Genomic DNA, 23312 nt, shown 5'->3' with positions numbered 1-23312 from the left:
TCATCCAGATGGTCATTGGCAAGCTTCAGATGGGCCTGGACATGCGCTGGCTTGAGCAGGGGGACCTTGCTTGCGCTGCAGGATTTTAATCCATGTGTTACTAATGGTTTTCTTTGAGACTGTGGTCCGAGCTCTCTTCAGGTCATTGACCAGGTCCTGCAGTGTAGTTCTGGGCTGATCCCTCACCTTCCTCATGATCATTGATGCCCCACGAGATGAGACCTTGCACGGAGCCCCAGACCGTGGGTGATTGACCGTCATCTTGAACTTCTTCCATTTTCTAATAATTGCGCCAACAGTTGTTGCCTTCTCACCAAGCTGCTTGCCTATTGTCCTGTAGCCCATCTCAGCCTTGTGCATGTCTACAATGTTATCTCTGATGTCCTTACACAGCTCTCTGGTCTTGGCCATTGTGGAGAGGTTGGAGTCTGTTTGAGTGAGTGTGTGGACAGGTGTCTTTTATACAGGTAACGAGTTCAAACAGGTGCAGTTAATACAGGTTATGAGTGGAGAACAGGAGGGCTTCTTAAAGAAAAACTAACAGGTCTGTGAGAGCCGGAATTCTCACTGGTTGGTAGGTGATCAAATACTTATGTCATGCAATAAAATGCAAATGATTTACTTAAAAATCATACAATGTGATTTTCTGGATTTTTGTTTTAGATTCCGTCTCTCACAGTTGAAGTGTACATATGATAAAAATTACAGACCTCTACACACTTTGTAAGTAGGAAAACCTGCAAAATCGGCATTGTTTCAAATACTTGTTCTCCCCACTGTACGTCTCGTGTCTGAGCCGTTGAATTGCGACTACACTGTCTCTGCACTGATGTTTTGCCTGTTTGATTGCCTTACGGGAGGAATAACCACACTGTTTGTATTTGGCCATATTCCCAGTCACCTTGCCATGGTTAAATGTGGTGGTTCACGCTTTCAGTTTTTCCTGAATGATGCCATCTATCCAGTTTCTGGTTTGGGTAGGTTTTAAGTCACAGTGGGGACATCTCCTTTACACTTCCTGATGAACTCAGTCACCGTATCTGTGTATTCGTCAATGTTATTCTCAGAGGCTCCCTGGAACATATACCAGTCCGCGTGATCAAAACAATCTTGAAGCATGTATTCCGATAGGTCAGACCAGCATTGATTAGACCTTAGCACGGGTACTTCCTGTTTGTGTTTCTGCCTATAGGAAGGAAGGAGCAAAATGGAGTCGTGATCAGAATTGCTGAAGAGAGGGGACGGGGGAGGGCCTTGTAGGTATTTCAAAAAGTTGAGTAGCATTGACCATGTTTTACCAGCGCGAATACTACAGTCAATGTGTTGGCAGAACCTATGTAGCTTTTTCCTCAAATTGACTTTGTTAAAATCCCCAGCAACAAAAAAATGCGGCCTCAGGATGTGTGGTTTCCAGTTTGCATATAGTCCAGTGTAGTTCTTTGAGGGCCGTCGTGGTATTGGCTTGAGGGGGAATATACATGTTTGTTACTATAACCGAAGAGAATTCTCTTAGGACCTAATTCGTTGGGCATTTGATTGTGAGGTATTTTAGGTCAGGTGAACAAAAGTACTTGGGTTTCTGTATGTTATCACAGTCACACCATGAGTGGTTAATCATGAAACATACACCCCCGCCTTTCCCGGAGAGTTCTTTATTCCTGTCTGCGCGATGTACTGAGAACCCAGATGGCTGAATGGACAGGTACAGTATATCACGAGAGAGCCATGTTTCCGTGAAACAGAGTATGTTAAAAGCCCTGATATCTCTGGAAGGAGCTCGTCTACTTTATTATCCAGGAGACTGAACATAAGCGAGTAATATTCTCTGAAGCTTGAGATGGTGTGCACGCCTCCTGAGTTGGACTGGAAGTCCTCTCCGAAAACCTCTTCTCCGCTGGCAGTGTTTTGGAGCAACCTTTGGAATCATTTCAATTGCCCTGGGGGGTACGAACAAAGGATACAATTCAGGAAAGTCGTTTTCCTAGTCGCAATGCTAGTGAGTTACCGTTGCTCTGATATCCAAAAGTTGTTTAACACTAAAAGAATTCTGGTCTAATAATGTAAGAAATAACCCCAAAAAAACGAAACACTGCAGAGTTGAATAGGAGCTAGAAGCAGAGCTGCCATTTCTTAGTGCCATCTTATGGGTTGTGCTCCCAGGGTACACTAAATTAGAAGGGTTGTCGCCAAGAGGTGAGGAGCAGCTGTAAAGCCTCCAGGGAGAGGTGCGAAACAGGTATAGAAAAAACACACATAGTTGACAAAGCTACAAAAGAGCTAAATTAGATCATCTGTAAATAACTAGGTAAGATACTCAAGTGAGAGAGTGGTGTGGAGCCTTCCTCGAACAACTCCACTGAACCCTCTTTATTTTGCAACAAAACCGCTGCTGAGAAACAAGGGAAGACTGAAGAACTAACACTAATCCCTGATTGCCTAGGAGAGGTGAAACCACTCCCCCTCCAATAAAGCCATTGATTACCAAAATAAGTCACAAATTGCCCTGCCCCTTGATCCTGGTTGATGTGTCAACAACTATCTGCAAATGATGAGCAGTTCACACACCAAGTAGGCCACTGGGAAGACAGGCAGCACTTAAAGTAGATGGCCCAAACTTGCAAAAAGACAGGACTAGACCACAACAGATAGAGATACGTATCAGATAAAGATATACTTATCACTCCTGGAGATGTCAGGAGTCCTCTAGATATAGAATATAGCTAGGCATATATATTATTAGCCTATGTCAGTCTAATGACAGCGTTATTGGGGAGAGTGGGGTAAGTTGTGCAAAATGATTAGTTGAGCCACCCATTAATTTATACAATGACTGTATATATGAATGGACAAAGTAATTGATCATGTAACATCATTCATTCCTATGTGAAGACTCAATAGCTAATGAAGCAGAATTAAGACGGTTGTGATTAGTTAGGGGTGTCCAGACATGTAGTCATAATCATATCGGTAAATTGACAATTGATAGTTGGATCGGATGAACTCAGGATCGGAAAAAAAAACTGAAATGTTTTAATATGCCTAAGTAGATGTTGGCAAAATACCAATCTCCCGGCACGTTTAGGTCTAGCCCACCTTGAGGATCTTGAAGGAGCAGCCAAGGAAGTGAGAGAAGGGAAGAAGTCCATTCGAGCAGCAGCAAGGGGCCGAAAAAATGCATGAAATGACACTGAAGATTTAATTGATTCCGACCGGTTACATGGACTTAGTGACCTCAAATGCAGAGAGAACTTGCCTATGAATTGGCACATCAAAATAACATCCCTGTCCCAGAACATCATACCCCAAGGTGGCTCAACTTACCTTGTCCTAAAGTTTTTGGACAAGCTATGTTTAAAAAAATGCTATGTTTATATTCATTCTGATCATTTCCAGAGATACACAACATCCTGAAAATGTGTAGATATCTTTGTTAGAAAGAATAAGTCAAGGGAAATATAGTAGTGATGCTGAATGTAAAAAATGCGTCTTTCTTTTCCCCAACGCAGTTAAGTCAAAACTACGCCCCGTTATTCAGAGGGGCGTTCTACTACGCTCCAATTGGCTAGCTAGCATAGTCTCTCTCACTGATCAGCCCAGAGACAGTGGCCTTCCAAGGCAAGGATGGAAAGTGTAATTTAACAATTAACGTTAGATGCCGACTGTAATGCAGGCTTATTATTATCAACATTTGCCCGAGTATTTATTTTCAGAGTTTTGTAAAAAAATGTCTCAGAACTCTGCTGAATTCCCCCAATTGAAGGTCAGCTAAGTTTACTTATGCTACTTAACGTTACTAGCTCGGTATTTGAAGTTGTTATGTTATCATTAGTAGTGTATTATCAGGTAAAAGCATATGCTTACTATTCATGATTTCTCAAATATTTATTAGCTAATCATTCAGTCGAATACGCTATGCTACAGCCATTGAATCTGTCTTTGAGCGTTAAGGGACGTTAATGGCTAGCTCTGTCAACGACATTATGTTATTATATTTTTCAATCTTGAAATACAAGGGCAAACGTTATTAATCAGTGACTGAAATTTCGCGTACGTGACATTTCCTTCCGGACTTGGAGAGCGCTCAAAGCGTTGTAGAACGCCTCTCTGAATAACGGGGCGTGGTTTTGGCTTAACTGCTTTGGGAAAAAGAAAGACGCTTAAGTGTAAAAATGGCTCAACGTTCGCCTCTCTCCCCTACAGTCCGTATGGGTTCAAGTACGGTGAACGTTTTAAATGTTACCTAGTAGAAGTAGATGTCATTTTTGTAATGCTATTAGTTTTAACAAAATATTTTTCTACAGTACATTATTCATTGCCGGTTAAGGCTAATAGAGTGGGATATATTTTCATATTCAAGCCTTTATCTGTCACGTAGACCCAAGACGACTTCTGTACCTTGGACCGACCATGTGACGCTATATTTGGAGGCGGATTGTCAGCTCGAGGACAAGGCAATTTAGAAGGTAAATCCAGTTTTCCTGCTGTCTCCATTTTATAATGATTTCTAGTTTACTTTGACATTTCTTGAATTATTTGTTCACCTTCCTTCTTTTCTTACATTCTGCATCCAACCAATCTCCATTTCGAGAATGTTTCATTTTCCAAGTTGCAGCAAAGCCATCGATTATCGAGCAAAACAGATACTTCACACTGTTTTAACCTGCAAGAAGCATACTTATTTATACCAATCTCTACAGGCTATATTGCTACTTTGTCAGTTTCCAATGTTGTTTTCAGAAGGATTTGTCAAAGAGTGGTCACGTGCAGGCTTTACATTTTTTTAAAACTAGGTAAGTAAATTAAGAACAAATTCTTATTTACTTTGACGGCGTACCGGGGAACAGTGGGTTAGCTGCCTTGTTCAGGGGCAGAACGACCGATTTCTACCTTGTCAGCTCGGGGTTGTTTTGATATATATTTATATTCAGTTTTTCACAATTTCAGGCTACTTCATACAGTTAGATGGTCAGAGGGTCAGGTACACTCAAGGACATGTAAATGTTTGTTAAAAGTTATATGGAATGGTAGCAGATTCTGAGCAGAACCAAGGTCACAAAGAATGGATGCAAATCAGAAACAAAAATAAGTAATAATAACAACAGAAGTAGCAACAACAATAAACTGTTGTGTTTGTTATTTCCAGACATGCGTGTGGCAGTGATCGGAGCTGGGGTCAGTGGCCTGTCCACAGCTCAAAGCATCTATGAGCAGTACCACTCCATAGTCAGTCCACTGATCATTGAGGTGTATGCGGACTGCTTCACCCCACTGACCACCAGCGATGGGGCTGCAGGATTCTGGCAGCCATACCTTTACGACAAGGGCAATGTCCAGGAGACGTGAGGGCTTTCTGCTTGGCTCTATGAATACCAGGGGAGGCTGCTGAGGGGAGCGGCTCATAATAATGGCCGGAATGGAGCAAATGGAATGGCATCAAACACCTGGAAACCATCTGTTTGATATATTTGATACCATTCCACTGACACCGCTCCAGTCATTACCACAAGCCTATTTTCCCCAGTTAAGGTGCCACCAACCTCCTGTGATGAGTACATTTTGTGCACACCTGTAGTCAGTGAATCAATAGAACGTTTTATAAGTGAATGCTTGCACTGTATCATTCTGTGTTATTTTGCAGAAAATGGTGTAAGGAGACGTTTGACTACCTGTTGAGCTTCCTGAGCTCCCCGGACTCTATCAAAATGGGGATTTTCCTCCAGTCTGGCTACAACCTTTGCAGTGAGCCTGCACCAGTGAGTATTAGTGTATCTTCAGCTAAACATCATGACATAGATTCACCCTCAGATAAAAGTTAACTGACCCATACTTCATCACTCACATGGAGGCAAGGCCTAGCAGTTAAACATTTCAAGATTTTTATTTAACTAGGCTAGTCAGTTAAGAAAAAAATCTTATTTACAATGATGGCCTACCCCGGCCAAACCCGGACGAAACTGGGCCAATTGTGCACCGCCCTATTGGACTCCCAGTCACACCCGGATGTGATGCAGCCTGGATTCAAACCAGGGACTGTAGTGAATTACAGTATTCAGTAATACACAGACAGGTCCATGACATAATTAGAAGACATGGCCACTGAGACCACACTGTATGCTCTCTCTGTCACAAGGCTAAAGGATTAATGAAGCCTCTGCATTACAACCGCAAACCAGCACAGGCATGGAAGGTCATGAAAATGAGTAACTAATAACTATATTCACTCTCTTTTATTGCAGGATCCCTCTTTTAAAGATAGTGTGCTGGGCTTCAGACGGCTTACTAAACGAGAGCTGGAGCTGTTTCCTGCATACTGGTACTTTGTTTGGACATTTGCTATGCTTTTGTTGCATTAGTCCCGTTGGCTGTTGTCATATGTCGACAGGAGTCATGCAACCCTATACGGCTGATGACTTTAGAATGAGTCTGGTCATGCAGCATGTGCCCCTATCAGTTGTCATTGTTTTTGACCCTCACTGTCATTCTCCCCTTGTTTATGTCGGGGGGCCTTTTAGCTATGGGTGGTTCAACACTGCTCTCATGGTGGAGGGGAAAAGTTACTTGCCTTGGCTGATGGACTGGTGAGTGATTTACTTACCTTATCTGTGATATCCAAAAAAGTGTTGATAGTTCATACACACAGGGCCATATGATCAAGCATTTCCATTTCGTAAGTTAACCATCTATATTTTACATAAATCTATGACCAGTTTAGTTCATTACAAAATATACAATTTTAAAGCAGTTAGAATTTTTACAAATGGTCAAACCAGTTGTTTAAGAATAACTTTATATTGGTACAGCTGTGGGATAAGCTGGGTTTATCTAGTGGGAAGGGGAAGCAAAAGATAATGTGTTATTTATTTCTTATGGTGGTTTCATCATCTCTCAAGGTCAATATTATGTTTTAGCACCCAACCTAACATCATATAAATATGTGCAATTTGGCTTCCCTATATTACTTCCTTTTCTATATACCTTTATATGATGTTTCTAGGTTACAGAAGCGAGGTGTGACATTTTACCAGAGGAGGATAGAGTCCTTCAAAGTGGTGAGAGTTCTAAATGAATATAATGAACAGTGTGGAATGTTCTAAGACTCCCACCTCACAAGGAGTATGAAGATAGAAGGTGCTGTATTATCTGAGGACCTCATTCTGTCCTTGGCCTCTTTTGTCCTGATGACAGTAATTTTACTATGCTTATTTAATTTCCATCTAATCTAGGCATGTGTTTTCCTTACCCAACGGGAGTGTCTTACACAGTACAGTGCATTCATGCTCAGAGTGCAGCTCAACCATATTAGTTTTACTCAGTGTTTAATTTTGAGAAATATCCTGAAAGTATTCATATCCAATATCCAGTCATTAATATCCTACAAACCACCCCAGAGAGAGGATGAGCTTTGGCTTTCATAAACCCCTGTTCATGAATGTCAGCCGTGTTTATTTATTTTAATACAACCTCCCAACTTTTCTTCCTGCCGCCTTGTCTGTTGAGTTCAGCTTGCGGAGAGTGGGGCAGACGTCATCATCAACTGCACAGGAGTGAGGTCAGGGGATCTCCAGCCTGACCCTGACCTCACACCAGGCCGTGGGCAGATACTGAAGGTCAGAGTGCAAAGGTTGAAAGGTGAGTTTGGTAATTACAATGAGGACATGGCTGATTATGTTACTCTTACTCTGTCTGTGTTTCAGGTGGATGCTCCATGGCTTAAGCATTGGATCCTCACCCACAATTTCACTGCTGGAACCTACAATTCACCGTACATTATACCAGGGTAAAGTGGATAAAATATCAGAAATTCCACCTACTGCAGGTGTCAATAAAGCAGTTATTACACATTTTTCAAGTTGTTGCATATAATTACAGAATCAAAGTATACGTTTGTCTAAGTATTCAGCTCCTTGTTTTTTTATTTTATTTTGGAATACAGTGAATTGAAGACCAATAACTTCTGCCCTGTCTCTGTAGGAGTCGTTCAGTGGTTGTTGGTGGGTGTTTCCAGCTGGGGAACTGGAGTGAGCAGAACAACTCTGAGGACCACAAGGAGATATGGGAGGGGGCCTGCCAGCTGGAGCCCAGCCTCAAGGTCAGGGGTCACAGACCTTTGAAGAGATCCCTGGTCTGACAGACATTGAATAGAGGGGTTATCACAGCACCTATGTTTAAATGGCTCAGCTATCAAACCAAATCAATGCTTCTCATCCAGTAGACAAAACAAGTACAGATACAGTATAACTACATTAGTTAGCTCTTCCCTGTCTGTTTATTCATATGGCTCACCTCCCCCTGACTCCTCAGCATGCCCGGATAGTGGAGGACTGGTCAGGGCTCAGGCCTGTTCGTAGTAAAGTCCGACTGGAGAGGGAGACCATGCAGTCTGGACCAACCACATTTGAGGTGAGTCACCAAGAATAGACGGGTTACTACTTCTTCAGTAACCAAGATGTATTGTTTGGCTATTAGTGCTTGTCACCCTTTAGCTCCAGATTAAAAGTACATAGACATAACACTGATATTAATGTGCTGTTTTCAGGTGATCCACAACTATGGCCATGGAGGGTTCGGATTGACCATCCACCGAGGCTGTGCACAGGAGGCAGCTCGGCTCTTGGGGGAGATATTGGAGCAGAAGGGCTGGGAGCCCAGGTCTCGTTTGTGATCTAGTGGTTTATTACCTAAACAGCAGTGGCATCAGTATCTCTCACATGTCTGAATGGAACCATTTTAACATCAGAACGGTTTGCGAAGGAACCCGCATAGGAAACTCCTGGGCCCTTCAGACAACAGTGAGGGTTCATTCCTGTTTGCAAGAGAACAACTCAAAATCAGAGTTTAGGTAGTGGAGTACCTGATTAACCCAAAACCAGCTAACTTGGAACACAAAGACTACCAGCCAGCCTTAAAATGGTTTCATGCCAGTCATCAGGATTGCTTTTATTGAATGACTATTTCCTTTGTTGTGTAGTCATAACTATTAGCTAATTGGTTGAAATCTATTTTCAAAAGTTAAAATGTTATATTGTAGTTGAAGAGATGCTAATATATAACATATTGAACCAATACATTTTTTTCCAAAAGTGTGATAAGCAAATCTTACAAATGTGACATAAAAATAGGAGTGCAATATCAAACAAAAATGTTATCATGAGTTTGAAAACTTATGAAGTTTGAAAATGAGTGAAGAAATAAATACTTCCACAATCCAACATTCTGCTTTTTTGAAACTTAATTTATTGTTGTATCATACACATTTTACATCCAGTGTACTGAGAATAATCTGTGCACAGACATTTTTAATGTGGTACTAAATTGCAATGGCAGGCATTTAGGAAACAGCTTTTAGGACAAGTCCAAGGTTCACTACCATTTTCAACAACAACTTGTTTCGTGTGTTACTTTTACAAGGGGACAAAGACCATCCCCGCACCACCTCATCAACAAACAACAACCAAACCAGGTATTGGTATAGTATATACAGAGATGACTTTTGTCCAGTAAGCAAATGCTGTGCCACTCCGTTAAATTGTATGGAGGTTTGTGTGTGTGTTTGTATTATCAGTATTGTTGAGTGTTTTGTGTTTAATATGTGAATTCAGGTTAACATGATGTTTAGCATTCACAGCCAGCCATTGAGGTGTACCCTGAAAAACCATGTGATTATGTTTGCTTTGAATAATTTCACTCATGTGGAGTAAATACTACTGTACCAGACTGACAACTCTGGGGGAATACGAGGTGAAAGGATAGTACGGTTCAAAGATTTCAGTAGCACTTCAGTTTCATGACATATAAAGCCTTCAACATGCACATATAAGCATTGTAACACCTGGCATGAACTTTCATCTGTACCCATCTGCAATTTCGCTAATTTACATAAACAATGTTCACTGTGCGACAACAGTACGATCCCGTTCAAGTCAGACTACAATATGAGTGCTAATAAATGCTTATACCAGCTGCACAGAGAGACTTTACGTCGTCATTATGATTGCCTCACTTATACGTTTCTAAACTGAAGTGTAACTGAGATTAGTGACCCCACACCTCGAAGTGCCTCATGTCAGTTGACAGCAGGGTGATTACAGTGGCTGATGGTTACCGTGGTGATGGGGACGTGCAGACAACCCAAGATGTACAGATTTGATTATGTTGAGTGAGTAATTACAGTAACATTAGATAGCAATTCGTTACATGTCATTGTTTTCATTATAGCTTTGCACAAGATAATGGACTTTTTGGGATGTTTCAAAGCAGCTGCCCAAAGCAGAGGCAAAAGTCCTCAATTTGTCCCTCATCCAAAAACAAGTAGTAGGACCTGAGTATGATCTCTTAAAGGAAACGGGTTTAATAGAAACAATGCAGCAAATCAACGTACTCTATCACACTCTTCTATTATCGCTCTCGCTGTTCTTCTCTCACAATATGACTGTAAAATTCAAATACTGAGCTGGAAGCATGGCAATCCCACCCAAATGTTTTTTTCTCCCTGCCACCATCCAGTGCAGCTTTGAATACTTAATTGAGCTCTGTCTCACTCAGAGTGCGGTTATCGTACATTAGCAAAAATCATGGTAGTGGTCGAACATTAAAATCGGAGAGAAATGTTTTTGAATAACATTTTGCTGGCAGGCTCTCTCTCAAGCCACTGTGGTGCCTATATACAAACCAGTAATGACACATTTGAGTTGAGAATGGACAAGGGCTTCTTGCCTAGCTTCCTTCTCCTTCATTGCCCCTCTTTTCCACTCCAGCCTCCATCCTCCACCACCTTCTTGCCTGTGTTCAGTCCTCCTGGGACCCAGAGTCAGAGTGTGGGATGCCCCCAGAGCTGTTGCCATGGGCCCGGCCCATCATCTCCTGGCCCCACTCGCGGTGGCTGGACTCCTGGAGGCCCCGGCCAGTGGTCTCAATGGGCAGAGCACATGAGGCGATGGCAGCCAGCATGCAACAGATGCTATACACTGACAGAGTCAGGTACACAGAAGACTCCAACATCACCTGCAGGAAAGAGAGGAGGAATGCAGTATTAGTGTCTCTCTGTGAAGACTTGACTGCCTTTCAGTACACATTAAGTAAAAAGCAAATATACCTTATATTGGTTGTGGTAACCTTTAAGAAATTATTTTACCTGTGCAACAAAGGGTGTGATGAGGGCTCCCACTCTGGCCATTCCACTACTAGTGCCCAGACCTAACGCTCTGGTTGCTGTTGGATATACCTATGGAGTCAGGAGAACACCATAGGAATACATCACTCATAAACATTCAGGACAGACACTTCAAGTGGTTTACGCAAAGGGGAATATCCATTTTACGCCTTATTTGCATTTACAGTATGGTTTAGTTTGTACCATATTGACGCTTATTAGAAACCAATGGGGAAGAAGAGTATGGAGCAAAGAACTAGTCCTTCGTTTAGTTACAAATCGATCAAAGAAATACAACTGAACAGAAAGCTGACGTCTGAAATGTAGTATAATCTTGAAGCCATAAATAACCTCAAGACATAGTTATACAATAACAGAGGAAGAGGCAGAGCTACAGTGTTTGATCTGGTTATAAATCAAAGGTGTGTTTGTCCAGCTCCGTCTACCTGTAATCAAGGCCAAGTCACTTCAGCTTTGTTTTTAGAGTACGAGCTGACGTTCTATAGAGTCAATAATGTAGCCATAGGGTTCCATGGCCGATCAACTCACCTCAGGGGTGTAGACATAAGCAGCCTGGAAACCTCCTGCAATGAAGGCCCTGGCGATGAATATCAATACTGTCAACCAGGTCCTGGAGCAGAGACAACAACACTGTTAATAACAACAACAACACTGTTAACAACAACACAGGTAATAACAGCAACACCGTTAACAACACTGTTTATAACAATAACAGCACCGTTAACAACAACACTGGTAATAACAACAACACTGTTAACAACAACACTGTTAATAACAACAGCACCGTTAAATGCAACACAGTTACTGTGTTGTCAATTGTGGATCCACCACAGTGTGATGTTTGTCATGTTAAATTTGAGAGTAGTACATTACTAATACTAGTAGTAATAACGCCGTAATGGATGGTCTTACCTCCCTACACAAGCGTAAAGTGGAACAAGGCAGAGAGAGAAGACAAAGAAGCACAGTGCCATGGTCTTCCTCCTTCCCAGCCGATCGATGGCCCACAGAGTCACCAGTAGGCCTGCCCAACATTAACACATCAACCAATCTATTCAGATATCTTTATCGATCAGAACAATTTACAACCTACTTTACTTCACAGTACACTGCTCCCCATACAGCAATTATTGTGTTTAGCAATATACTGACTGAGTTGAGGTTGAAGAAGTATACCTGGGAATTCAGACAGGGTGGTCCACAGCAGATCCTTGTAGTCGTCTGAGGTCAGGTATTTACACTCCAGGCTACACCTGGGCTCCCTCTTACTACCTTTTGACTCTAGAGGGAGACATAACACAAGAAACACGTGATGCACCAGTTACCACTACAGACATACAGAATCACAACTCCTGAAATGGCCTTGTACACTGAGTGTACAAAACATTAGATACAATTGCTCTGGCCATAACATAGACTGGCCAGGTGAATCCAAGTGAAAGCTATGATCCCTTATTGATCAGTGTAGATGAAGGGGAGGAGACAGGTTAAAGAATGAATGTTAAGCCTTGAGACAATTAAGACATGGATTGTGCCATTCAGAGAGTGAATGGGCAAGACAAAATATTTAAGTGCTTTTGAACGTGGTATGGTAGTAGGTGCCAGGTGCACTGGTTTGAGTGTGTCAAGAACTGCAACGCTGATGGGTTTTTCAAACTCAACAGTTTCCCGTGTGTATCAAGAATGGTCCACCACCCGAAGGACATCCAGAAAACTTGAGAACTGTGGAAAGCATTGGAGTCTATATGGGCCAGCATTCCTGTGGCACACTTTCTGCACCTTGTAGAGTCCATGCCTTGATGAATTGAGGCTGTTCTGAGAGCAAACGTCATGCAACTCAATATTAGGAAGGTGTTCCTAATGTTTTGTACACTCAGTGTATATGCTAACGTGACCTCAGGTCAACGGGAGCTATTCTTGGTTAAAGCATGACACAAACATGCTGTTTTTAGTTGTCAAGATGACATGTTAATTGTATGTCGGAAATTACCTTGGCCTGTGTTGTTCTCCCATTACACTAAGAATGAACTGATTAATACAATTGTTTGGCCTCTGCAGGTTAATGCTTCCCTTGAGAGTGTTTGTGTGAGTGTTACTGATGATGTCAGAGGAGAGGAGCAGTGACTCACCCCCACAGGCGCCCCCCTCCTGGAAGAGCTCAGTGGTGAGCAGGACCAGGCCATAGTAGGCAAATGCATTAGAGAACCTGAGACAGATAAAACACAGTGCTCAGTCAATATAAGGATTCCCAGAAGGAAACTGGGTTAATTAAATGTGCAAGTCTTATGAAGACATTTATTCAAAGTATGTAACAGAGTAGTACTGGTTATGTTTTAGTAATGTAGGAAAGTTGAAATTAGTCATCAGATGGGATTTTCTAACTTTTAATTACTTGTAATTAAAAATTAGGAAATTCAAAGTTTTTCTTTGTTAAAAGGGTTATTTACCAAATAAACCACAACAGAATCGTGGTCCAGCGAAAATGTGGTGAGAAAAGATCCTGGATCTTCCCACGGTCCTCCTGATTGAAAAACAGAAAAGCAACATGACAGATAAATAACTGAAGCAAAACAAACTACAACAATTTTAGTACACCCTATTTTCATTACATGTGACCTGCCCTGTCTGGAACTGCGAGGAGTAACAGAGTAACCTACGTTGCTAGCTACCATGACAAAGACCAAAGCCGGCGGGAGAACCGTTGAGGACAATGGTGTCTCTCTATCATTGGGGAAGGATCTTTTAAACGAAACGAAAAGAGTTCTAACAAACAATTGTTTCAACAACAAGAAAATGGATTAAAGTATTTTGTCCAAATACTGGTGGATTCAACTAATAAAAGAATGGACAACCTGACCAGAGAGGTCCAGGACCTGAAGAACAGTTTGCAGTTCTCCCAGGGTCAGCTCAATTAATTTAAACAGGAGAACGGCAAGATGAGGGAGGACATCAGTTCTGTGTGTGAATCCATGATAACAAGGTAGAATAACATGATTGTGGACGGAATTGCAGAATCTCCACATGAGACCTGGACCGAGCCTGAGGAGAAAGTGAGGGAAATGATCAATGAGAAATTGAATTTGGACCACAGGACGATTGAGGTGGAGAGCGCCCAAAGGACTGGAAAACCCACCACCGGCCCAGGTGACAGGTCCAGGCCAATAGTGGCCGAGTTCCTGAGGTTCAAGGACAAAGTAGCTGTTCTGGAAAGAGCCAAGAACTTGAGAGGAACGTGTATCTTCCTCAACAAGGACTATTCAGAAGCTGTGGGCCAGAAGAGGAAAGAACTTATCCCAGCCATGAAAGCTGCCAGAGCGCGTGGAGACATTGCATACATCTGTTATGACAGGCTCATTGTCCACCCTCCTTTCTAAAAGCCTGGAAGGGATGAGAGAGCCAAGCCAATGGGTTTGTATGTTCAACCCCACAGCACACACAGACACTTAAACACTTAAATGTGTATATTTTTATCTTGTTTGTTATTTTCCATATTATGCCTATCTCTGATAAGTTACCCAGTAATGGGCTGAAAATAGCCCATATTAATATATGTAGCCTTAGAAATAAAGTTCATGAAATCAATAACTTGCTAATATCAGATAACATTCATATATTAGCCATTTCTGAGACTTATTATTATGTTACACCATAATTTGCAAATAAATTCCTTAAAAATCCTATAATGTGATTTTCTGGATTTTTTTTTCTAATTTTGTCTGTCATAGTTGAAGTGTACCTATGATGAAGATTTACAGGCCTCTCTCATATTTTTAAGTGGGAGAACTTGCACAATTGTTGGCTGACTAAATACTTTTTTGCCCCACTGTATGTCAAGTGTTATTGAAGTGTTGTGGTTGCAGTTTCACTTGGCACATCTAAAGCCTTTTATTTTGGGGTGTTGCTAGGCCACCAAGTGCTAACAGTCAATATCTAAATAATATGCGTGAAATGCTTGATAGTGTATGTGATGTAAACAGAGAAGTCTACTTTCTTGGGGACCTGAATATTGACTGGTTCTCATCAATCTGTCCACTCAAGTGGAAGCTTCTCACTGTAACCAGTGCCTGTAATCTGGTTCAGGTAATTAATCAACATACCAGGGTATTTACAAACACTACAGGAACAAGATCATCCTCATGTATCAATCACATTTTTCTCATACTATTGAATTTGGTTCTAAATCTGTATCCATACCCATTGGATGCAGTGATCACAATATAGTGCCTATATCCAGGAAATCCAAAGTTCTAAAACCTGGGCCTAAAGCGGGGCAGGGCAGGCTATACCTGTCTTGCAGCCACAAGTTTTCCAAGGGGCATGGGGGCTCCGTTCTCCTTGGCGATGCGCTTCAGGGTGTTCAGTGCTTTCTCCTGGTTCCCTGTCAACACATCATAGCGGGCACTCTCTGGCAGCCACTGTTTTCAAAACCAAAGGGTCAGTCGTTCAATAGTGTAAAAAACAGAATTCAAGTGAATTGGTAGTAGCTGTTACTGTCATACTCACAAAAGAGAGGATAGCAAAGATGAAGAGCGGAATGGTAGAGAGGCCGAGCAGCCAGCGCCAGCCCAGAGTGGGCATCACCACGATAGCCAGCAGTACCTCAAACACAGTGCCCAGCGCCCAGAATATCTGCAGGGGAACAGCAATAGGTACAGGAGAAGGTTGGCATGATGAGTTCCCTGGCTCAGTGAAGCAGCTTCATTGATCCAGCAAAGAGTGGAGACCTATCCTGCTCCTGAGGGGCCACAAACCTGGCATCAAGAGGATGACTCACAAACAAGTGGATCAATGTGCACCACACCGACCTGCTAATGTCTCAAATCAATTAAGGACTTGACAGAGTTGAAAGTGGACCTCACAGGACAGAAGAGTTAGAAGGGTAGGGGAAATGAATTGGGTTGGACAAGCTACAGACAGAAGGTAGAACTACATACAGAATATAGGATAGTTAAGGGTAAGCCATACCTCTATCAGCAAGATGCAGGTGGCTCTGGACCTCATGGGGAGAAACTCTGCATACAGTGTCACCCTGAAGGGAGAAGGACATGTGACTATTATGCCACTTCTAGAATAAGATGTTTTATTTTTTTATTTAGTCACATGCACAGTTGTAGTTGCAGTGTACAGTGAAATTCTTAAGCTCCGAGCTCCAGCAGTGCAGGTGTGAATGAAACAATAAAATATATATGTATATATTTGTTTACAACTGTGACAATGAGAAATATGAATGTCACTATGGGGAACAGCCAGGGTTATGTTATCTACCCAGTTATACATTGACTACTTATAACTGAGTAAATAACATAACCCAATCCTTTACTTTGAACTACTAAAGTATATACTGTAGCTATTGCTATAATGCCAGAGAGAAGGGACACGTACGACTGTGGTGCTCCTCCGATGCCAAAGCCCACCAGGGCACGGAGGAAGAGTATCCACCCATAGACGGGGGCAAAGGCGCTCAGGACACCATAGAACATGGTCCACGCCACACTCATCTTCAGACCCTGTGTACACACAGACATACACACCCACATCCACAGCTGTGAGCTCTGACACTGACAACAAAATACCCCAACTATCTCTACCACGCATCACACTGTTATGGATCTCCCCATTCCCCATCTCTTCCCAATATATTGATATAAAACTGATGTCTCACGAAAGCCTTAAAACAAATAACTGTTGTGAAATTATTAATCAATATAGCTGTGTCTGTCCTGTTGTGAAATGATTCATCAATATGACTGTGTCTGTCCTGTTGTGAAATGATTCATCAATATGGCTGTGTCTGTCCTGTTGTGAAATGATTCATCAATATGGCTGTGTCTGTCCTGTTGTGAAATGATTCATCAATATGACTGTGTCTGTCCTGTTGTGAAATGATTCATCAATATGGCTGTGTCTGTCCTGTTGTGAAATGATTCATCAATATGGCTGTGTCTGTCCTGTTGTGAAATGATTCATCAATATGACTGTGTCTGTCCTGTTGTGAAATGATTCATCAATATGACTGTGTCTGTCCTGTTGTGAAATTATTCATCAATATGACTGTGTCTGTCCTGTTGTGAAATTATTAATCAATATGGCTGTGTCTGTCCTGTTGTGAAATGATTCATCAATATGGCTGTGTCTGTCCTGTTGTGAAATGATTCATCAATATGGCTGTGTCTGTCCTGTTGTGAAATTATTAATCAATATGGCTGTGTCTTTTCTGTTGTGAAAGTCATAACCTCCCCCATAATAAACCCAGTCGTTGAACTTACTGTTTTTCTGCCATACTTGTCAGATATGTTCCCCCAAATGGAAGAGCTGATCATCATTCCAATGAACACCGCCTGGATAAAAGAAACAGAGGGACAAGTTATCACTATATGTAGAGGCTTTATCTGTAATGAAAAGTGACAAGTGACACTGTAAGACTGCATTAACATCAACAGCTACTGCTATTAAACTCATCACTACAATTACTAGTCCATCCAATCACCACCAGCTTCTCAACAACTACTGTTACCCCACCAATCTAGTCATCATTTAGTATTACTTGTAGTCAGTGTAAGAATGTGTCAGGCATTACCGAGGTGAGTAGCGCCACCCACAGACTTGGCAGCCTCCATTCACAGTGCAGCTGTGGAGCTAGGATGCTCAGAATCATCATCTCCATAGCATCAGCCATCTGAAAAACAACAGCCACAAGGACCAGTGCGGAAGGAAACAATGAAGGCACAGTGAATGTTGCTCATGTACAGTACATTAAATCCATATGCACATGTTTGTAATACAGAACATACACAACATGTTATGAAACTGTTATGTTTTCCTCTCTGACCAGACTAGCCCTGTCTAATGCTTGGCTGCTCACCCAGGACAGACCAGTGAGGATGGAGAGTTTCCACTGGAACTTCCCAAAGCCAATGGCCTCCACAGCATCCTCCACCATGAAAGTGTCTGTGGAGAACAACTCAAGTAAGAAATCACATAAAATACAGATGACGACTTGCAAGTATGGATTACAAGTTATTAAAATAAATGTGTCCAAAATGAGTAACTGTAGTCAATCTCATAATAGATAAAGCCACTTATAAAAGCCCAGTGGTCCCCAGGCAGGGAGGGGATAGGTGGAAGGAGAGAGTGGGAAGGTGGTCCATGCATATGGGAGTTGTTATGAGTTTGGTTGGGAAACTGAGAGTGGAGGCTGAGGAGGGACCCAGTCATACCATCAGTTGGATTAGCAAACTCCCGAGGTACTGGTGCACCATCCTGAAGTGCCACAGACTCCATATAAGCCTGCCTCCCATCGATCTGGACCTCCTGCTCTCTGCCCCCGCCGTCATCCTCAGAGCGTGTGCTATCACCCGTGCGACGGAACTTGACCACGCTGCAAGAGAGAAAGCCAGGAAGATCAACTTTGATCAGTTGCCAGTCTACCGTAAGGAAACAGAGCTGAATGAAGCGAGAATGAGAGGCTGTTGCCTAGGTGATATAAGCTGTTCCTATGTACTCTGTGCTTTGTGACTGGGTGGTGAAATCCATCAGTGGGTGAGATGTGTCAGGGAAACGGAGGGAAGTTACGCACTGCTGTTCACAACTGAGAAACTTGTGTGACTCCTAAAAATTGTGTGTAGATGGCAAATAGATTGGATTTTAGGAAAAAATATGAATTCTCAAATTAAGATAATACTTAAAACACCTGTATGTTATCTGTACGTGGAGTTTATAAACTGGAACATTGTAAAAGGAACATTGAGGCAGACCTTTATTTTTTTAACCTTTATTTAACCAGGCAAGTCAATTAAGAACAAATTCTTATTTACAATGACGGTCTGGCAAGAGGCAAAAGACTGTGAATGTGTATGTGTGCTGCAGGAATGTGAAATAACACAACATGCTTCCTTACATAAGGCAACGCAAACAAGTGACATCGGGTGACAACTAGAAACAACTACATGTCTCAACAATCTGTTCATCTATTTGTCCTTTGAACTCCTCCAAGGACAACAGGTTCTGGAGTTTCAGTTTGGCTTGGAGGGAATTCCAAGACCAAGGGGTTGAGTAATGAAATGACCTTTTTCCATGCTCAGTTCTAATTTTTGGAACTGCTAGCATAAAACACGATTGAGATCGAGCAGATATATAATGTGCTTTCATTTCAAGCTAGAAGAGAGGATAGATAAAATGGCAGTTCTCCTAAAATGGCCTTATAAATAAGAATGTACCCGTGTTTGAGCCTGCGTGTTGCTGGTGATGTCCACCTGACAGCACTGTAGAGATCACAATGTTGAGTTAGACGTCTCTGACGTCTCTGATTGGTTTCAAAATAAAGGGCTGCATGATTCAAAGAGTCAACTTCTCATCCACCCAAAGTCCCAGATATTTGTACGTTTTGACTTGCTCTACAGAATGTCCTTCCAAAATAGTAATTACATGGTTTTCAGAGTGTTCAGTATTGGAAAATATCATGCATTTTGTTTTAGAAGAATTAAGAACAAACTTCAAATCGTACAGATTCTGTTCAATAATGTTAAAAGCTGTTTGTGATCTTTCAAAAGCCAAAGTCAAACTGCTGCCACTTGAATAGAGAACCGTGTCATCTGCATAAAAATCTACATCAGCTGTTTCAATATGTCTCCCAATGTTGTTGCTATAGATAATAAACAGCAGGGGACCAAAAATGATTCCTTGAGGCACATCCGAGCACAACTCTACGGTGTATGACTTACAGCCATCTGCCTTAACACACTGGGTTTGAAGTGACCAGTAGTTCACAAACCACTCCTGAGCATGACCAGTGAACTCAATGCACTTCAAACTCTACACTAAGACGGTATGGTCCACAGTGTCAAGCGCCTTTGACAAGTCTATGACTACAGATATATAATGTTGCTTCTTATCCAGAGCACAGTGAATATCATTAAAAACCTTAAATGTTGACTAGGGACTCCAATACCTTTGCCAGAACAGACAATCTAGATCTGTGATTAAAGTTATTCAGTGGAGTCGGATCACCTTTCAAAAGAGGTAGGACAAATGCTGATTTCCACAATTTGGGGATTTCATTACATTCTAGGGTGAGGTTAAAGATGCATGTTAAAGAGGGAGCAATTATGTCTGCAGCTAATTGTTGTAGACAGGCACCTAGAGCATCAGGGCCAAGGGACTTTTTGACATCAATTGCTTTCAGGCCTGTATGCACCTCTGAGACAGAGAAGGGTGAGAAGGAGAACCAGTGATGTCTTAATCACTGTAATTACTGCACAGATTTGCCAAGGGCAGAATAAATACAGCTGGTGGCCCAGTGAGGAGCCTAGAAATCAACATGCCTTGTTTCCTGTACTTCAGTTTCTTTCAGTTCTGTACAGAACAATCCCACATTTATCTCATATATAGATTTGGAGAATGGAAAATGGACAGATCCTGTAAACCTTTGTGTTGGTGGTTTGACACTTTCTGCAGTAACGTTTCAATGTGGCCTAATTGCCTCAAAATTCCTCTCCTTCAACATAATAGCTTTTTAAGATATACCGTATGTATCCTGTTAGGAAATATTATTTGGGGGTTCACGCTGGGGAGAAAGGCAGTTCTGAGCATTAGAACTCAAGGTTTGCAGCCACAGTCACTTATTACACAATTTCAGTTCTTAGTTAGATAGTTTCCAGGCCTACTGCCAAGTCACTGCTTTACTACCATAGGAACAATTAGAAAGAGAATGTTATGCTTTTATTTTATTACACATTAAAAAGGAGAGTCTCAATAGGAACTTTGTTGGAAATTGATAGTGACAGCCATGTGTGGACATCTCTGTTTGACTAGCTAAACTAAAAGCTTTACCTAAACTCACTGTACTTTCAGTGAAAAGCATGTTAATCTTTTTAACAATAAACATAAATGAACATAATAGATTATCATCCACAAGAGATGACATTGTAGTATGGATATTCTAAATCGTGGTCATAATTGTTGCTACTAAATATTGAGTAATAGGCAACCCCTATACAGTAATTGGTAGGCTAAATGCGTGGCTATTGTCGAGCATAAATAACAGGGGAATTTGTTCATTTTAATTTTATATTTGCTACATGTTGTGTAAAATATTATATGTTATCCAATCCATACTAACAAACTGGTGCAACTCATGGATGATCAAAATAAAGACATGACCAATGATGTTGTCACAGTAGTAGCTTCATATGCAGTAGGCAATGATGTGAATGAACCATTTTACAAATATGCACTCTGTCACTACCAGTAAAAAATACCTTGAGATACAAGGGAAAAATAGATACAAATACTAGGCGACCTTGTTGTAGCACCCATATGAGGAGTTGGTTTATGGTTACTGTTTACCTGTCATTGATGCTTTCAAACAAAACGCACCGTCAGTTCCTCGACATGCCACATTGTATTCGCGTAGAGTGGCGTATTGCACTGTGGCTATCTCAACAGAGGAATGCAATGTTGCACATAATATTGTCAAGAGATCATTCTGTCAACCAACAGCTGCGAATCAAACGATCACGAAAATGTGTGCTAAGAAAGGCTGTGTCTGTTGGGTCGGTTTAGCAAATTAGCCCAGCCACGATCAAATTATAAATTAAGTCTATTTATATATATATACATATATATTGTTGAGTATACTCACGGGAGTTGTCTTAACTGGAACAAATCATCTTCCATTTTGGTGATGTTTATTGGGTTCCACAGTGAAGTGTTTCATTGCCGTTACATTGTTATCATAGCGAGACGAGATTTCAGCACCACGGGCTTGCGGAGAGCGACCCGTCCTTGTTCTCAGCGGAGAGCCAATGAGGAGCAGATATTCACAATTTCAGCTTCCAGTGTCGTTGTCACAGTAGTGTTCCAGTCAGAGAGGACGGGTGCATGCCTCTGCCCTGGCGTTGCTGACACGTACCGGATCTTACAACGCCTGGTTAGGTATTTTACGTATCAGCTAACCACATCATATGTTATAGCAATCTGTCAGTCGATGACACAGTCGAGACGTGACACGCAACCATTGGTTTATGAATGCAACGTCTGAGCAGGGGAACGCGACCGGTGTGTTCATTGCATGGTGCAACACAACTGATATCTTAGTCTGTTTGATCGCAAATTAAGGTATTTCAAACTGATTGAAGAAAGACACAGAGTTATCACAACGAAGACCACGTTACTGCATAGGCTGTTGTGAGAAAATGCCAGAACCGCCGCCAGTGCAAGGATTTACTATGGGGATTCGATCATTTTTTTATAGTTTAAGAATCAATGAACATCTATTGACCCTCAGAACTAACCTAAACCTTTCTCTAATTAAGATGCAGATCTCCAGTACTCTACAAGCTCAGCTACTTCTGCTTAATCCTGAGTCAAAGTGCAAATAACATTAGACAGATCTTTGTCTGTAGAATGACCTTTATTCGCCATGTATATTTACACATACCCATAATTTGCCTTAGTGAGAAGGTGCTGCCAGCAATAGACAACAAACAGAATACAGACGCATGTCCACATAGACATCATAAAGAGCAGTAAACATAAAACCTTGGAGTATAGGCTGATTACAGAGGGAATATATCTATATCAGCAGAGGAATGTGTGCGTGTGTTGGGGGGGTCTGTCACAAGCACACACCGCTATAGTGAGGGGACACTGACACCCTCTCTGTCTTTCAAACTAATACACACACAGAAAATCTCTCTGTGTGTCACACAAATTCTTATTTACAACGACAGCCTACCCCAGCCAAACCCGGACACCCAATCATGGCCAGATGTGATTCAACCTGGATTCAAACCAGGGACTGTAATGACACCTCTTACACTGATATGCAGTGCCTTAGACCTCTGTGCCACTCGGGAGCCCTAGAACTCTCTGTATTTGTCTGTCTGTCACACACACACACATATGCAGAGAGAAAATAAGAAGGGACATTGTCACATGTCTGTGATAGGCTATAGGCTGCAAGCTTTTTGATCCCTTCACAATGATTATGGAATCAATCCTAACATTTTTTTAAATGCTAGTCAGGTTTGTAATTAAGATGTTATTTAGAACATTTCTGTGGGTAAAATAGAATGCTTTTCAGCATGTGACAACCTGTATAATACGCTTAACAGGCTCCATTTTGAAATGAAAGCGAGGCTGG

General features: G+C 41.7%; 2 protein-coding genes across 6 annotated transcripts; one reads left to right on the top strand and one right to left on the bottom strand.

Moving 5' to 3' along the window:
• Positions 1-4128: 4128 nt before the first annotated feature.
• Positions 4129-9209, top strand: LOC135514018 (D-amino-acid oxidase-like). Of its 5 annotated transcripts, XM_064937138.1 has the most exons (13): positions 4129-4215; positions 4376-4463; positions 4738-4790; positions 5144-5339; positions 5639-5753; positions 6237-6313; positions 6513-6578; positions 6995-7049; positions 7503-7607; positions 7695-7777; positions 7972-8089; positions 8302-8400; positions 8537-9209. In XM_064937138.1, the coding sequence occupies exons 4-13, from the start codon at positions 5146-5148 to the stop codon at positions 8660-8662; spliced, it is 1038 nt and encodes a 345-aa protein (XP_064793210.1). In that variant the 5' UTR covers positions 4129-4215; positions 4376-4463; positions 4738-4790; positions 5144-5145; the 3' UTR covers positions 8663-9209. The 5 variants fall into 5 exon arrangements, with proteins under 5 accessions (XP_064793210.1, XP_064793208.1, XP_064793209.1 ...); XM_064937136.1 differs by lacking the exon at positions 4738-4790; XM_064937137.1 differs by lacking the exons at positions 4129-4215; positions 4738-4790 and having other exon boundaries at positions 4222-4463.
• An 8-nt stretch (positions 9210-9217) lies between these two features.
• svopa (SV2 related protein a) lies at positions 9218-22034 on the bottom strand. Its single transcript, XM_064937135.1, has 16 exons — positions 21810-22034; positions 18388-18548; positions 18033-18118; positions 17748-17846; positions 17437-17508; positions 16553-16677; positions 16136-16199; positions 15674-15799; positions 15457-15585; positions 13618-13691; positions 13300-13376; positions 12347-12451; positions 12083-12194; positions 11699-11780; positions 11132-11221; positions 9218-11001 (listed from the first exon to the last, which is right to left on the bottom strand). Exons 1-16 carry the CDS (start codon positions 21842-21844, stop codon positions 10786-10788), a joined length of 1653 nt encoding a protein of 550 aa, XP_064793207.1. The 5' UTR covers positions 21845-22034; the 3' UTR covers positions 9218-10785.
• Between the last annotated feature and the right edge of the window lie 1278 nt (positions 22035-23312).

Source organism: Oncorhynchus masou, chromosome 25, assembly GCF_036934945.1.
Source record: "Oncorhynchus masou masou isolate Uvic2021 chromosome 25, UVic_Omas_1.1, whole genome shotgun sequence".
In the NCBI taxonomy this organism is placed as follows: domain Eukaryota; kingdom Metazoa; phylum Chordata; class Actinopteri; order Salmoniformes; family Salmonidae; genus Oncorhynchus; species Oncorhynchus masou.
This window is presented reverse-complemented; position numbering and strand designations above follow the sequence as displayed.

What these genes read in the sequence shown, in the direction of transcription:
- LOC135514018 (XM_064937136.1), top strand. Translation starts at nt 5,146, where the DNA reads ATGCGTGTGGCAGTGATCGGAGCTGGGGTCAGTGGCCTGTCCACAGCT. An exon ending in GAGCTGTTTCCTGCATACTG is followed by an intron (nt 6,314 to 6,512) that starts GTACTTTGTTTG and finishes GGGGCCTTTTAG; the next exon opens with CTATGGGTGGTTCAACACTG. An exon ending in CTGGACCAACCACATTTGAG is followed by an intron (nt 8,401 to 8,536) that starts GTGAGTCACCAA and finishes TGCTGTTTTCAG; the next exon opens with GTGATCCACAACTATGGCCA.
- svopa (XM_064937135.1), bottom strand. Translation starts at nt 21,844, where the DNA reads ATGGAAGATGATTTGTTCCAGTTAAGACAACTCCC. An exon ending in GGAGGGGGGCGCCTGTGGGG is followed by an intron (nt 12,452 to 13,299) that starts GTGAGTCACTGC and finishes GTCTCCCTCTAG; the next exon opens with AGTCAAAAGGTAGTAAGAGG. An exon ending in CACCCTGTCTGAATTCCCAG is followed by an intron (nt 12,195 to 12,346) that starts GTATACTTCTTC and finishes AATGTTGGGCAG; the next exon opens with GCCTACTGGTGACTCTGTGG.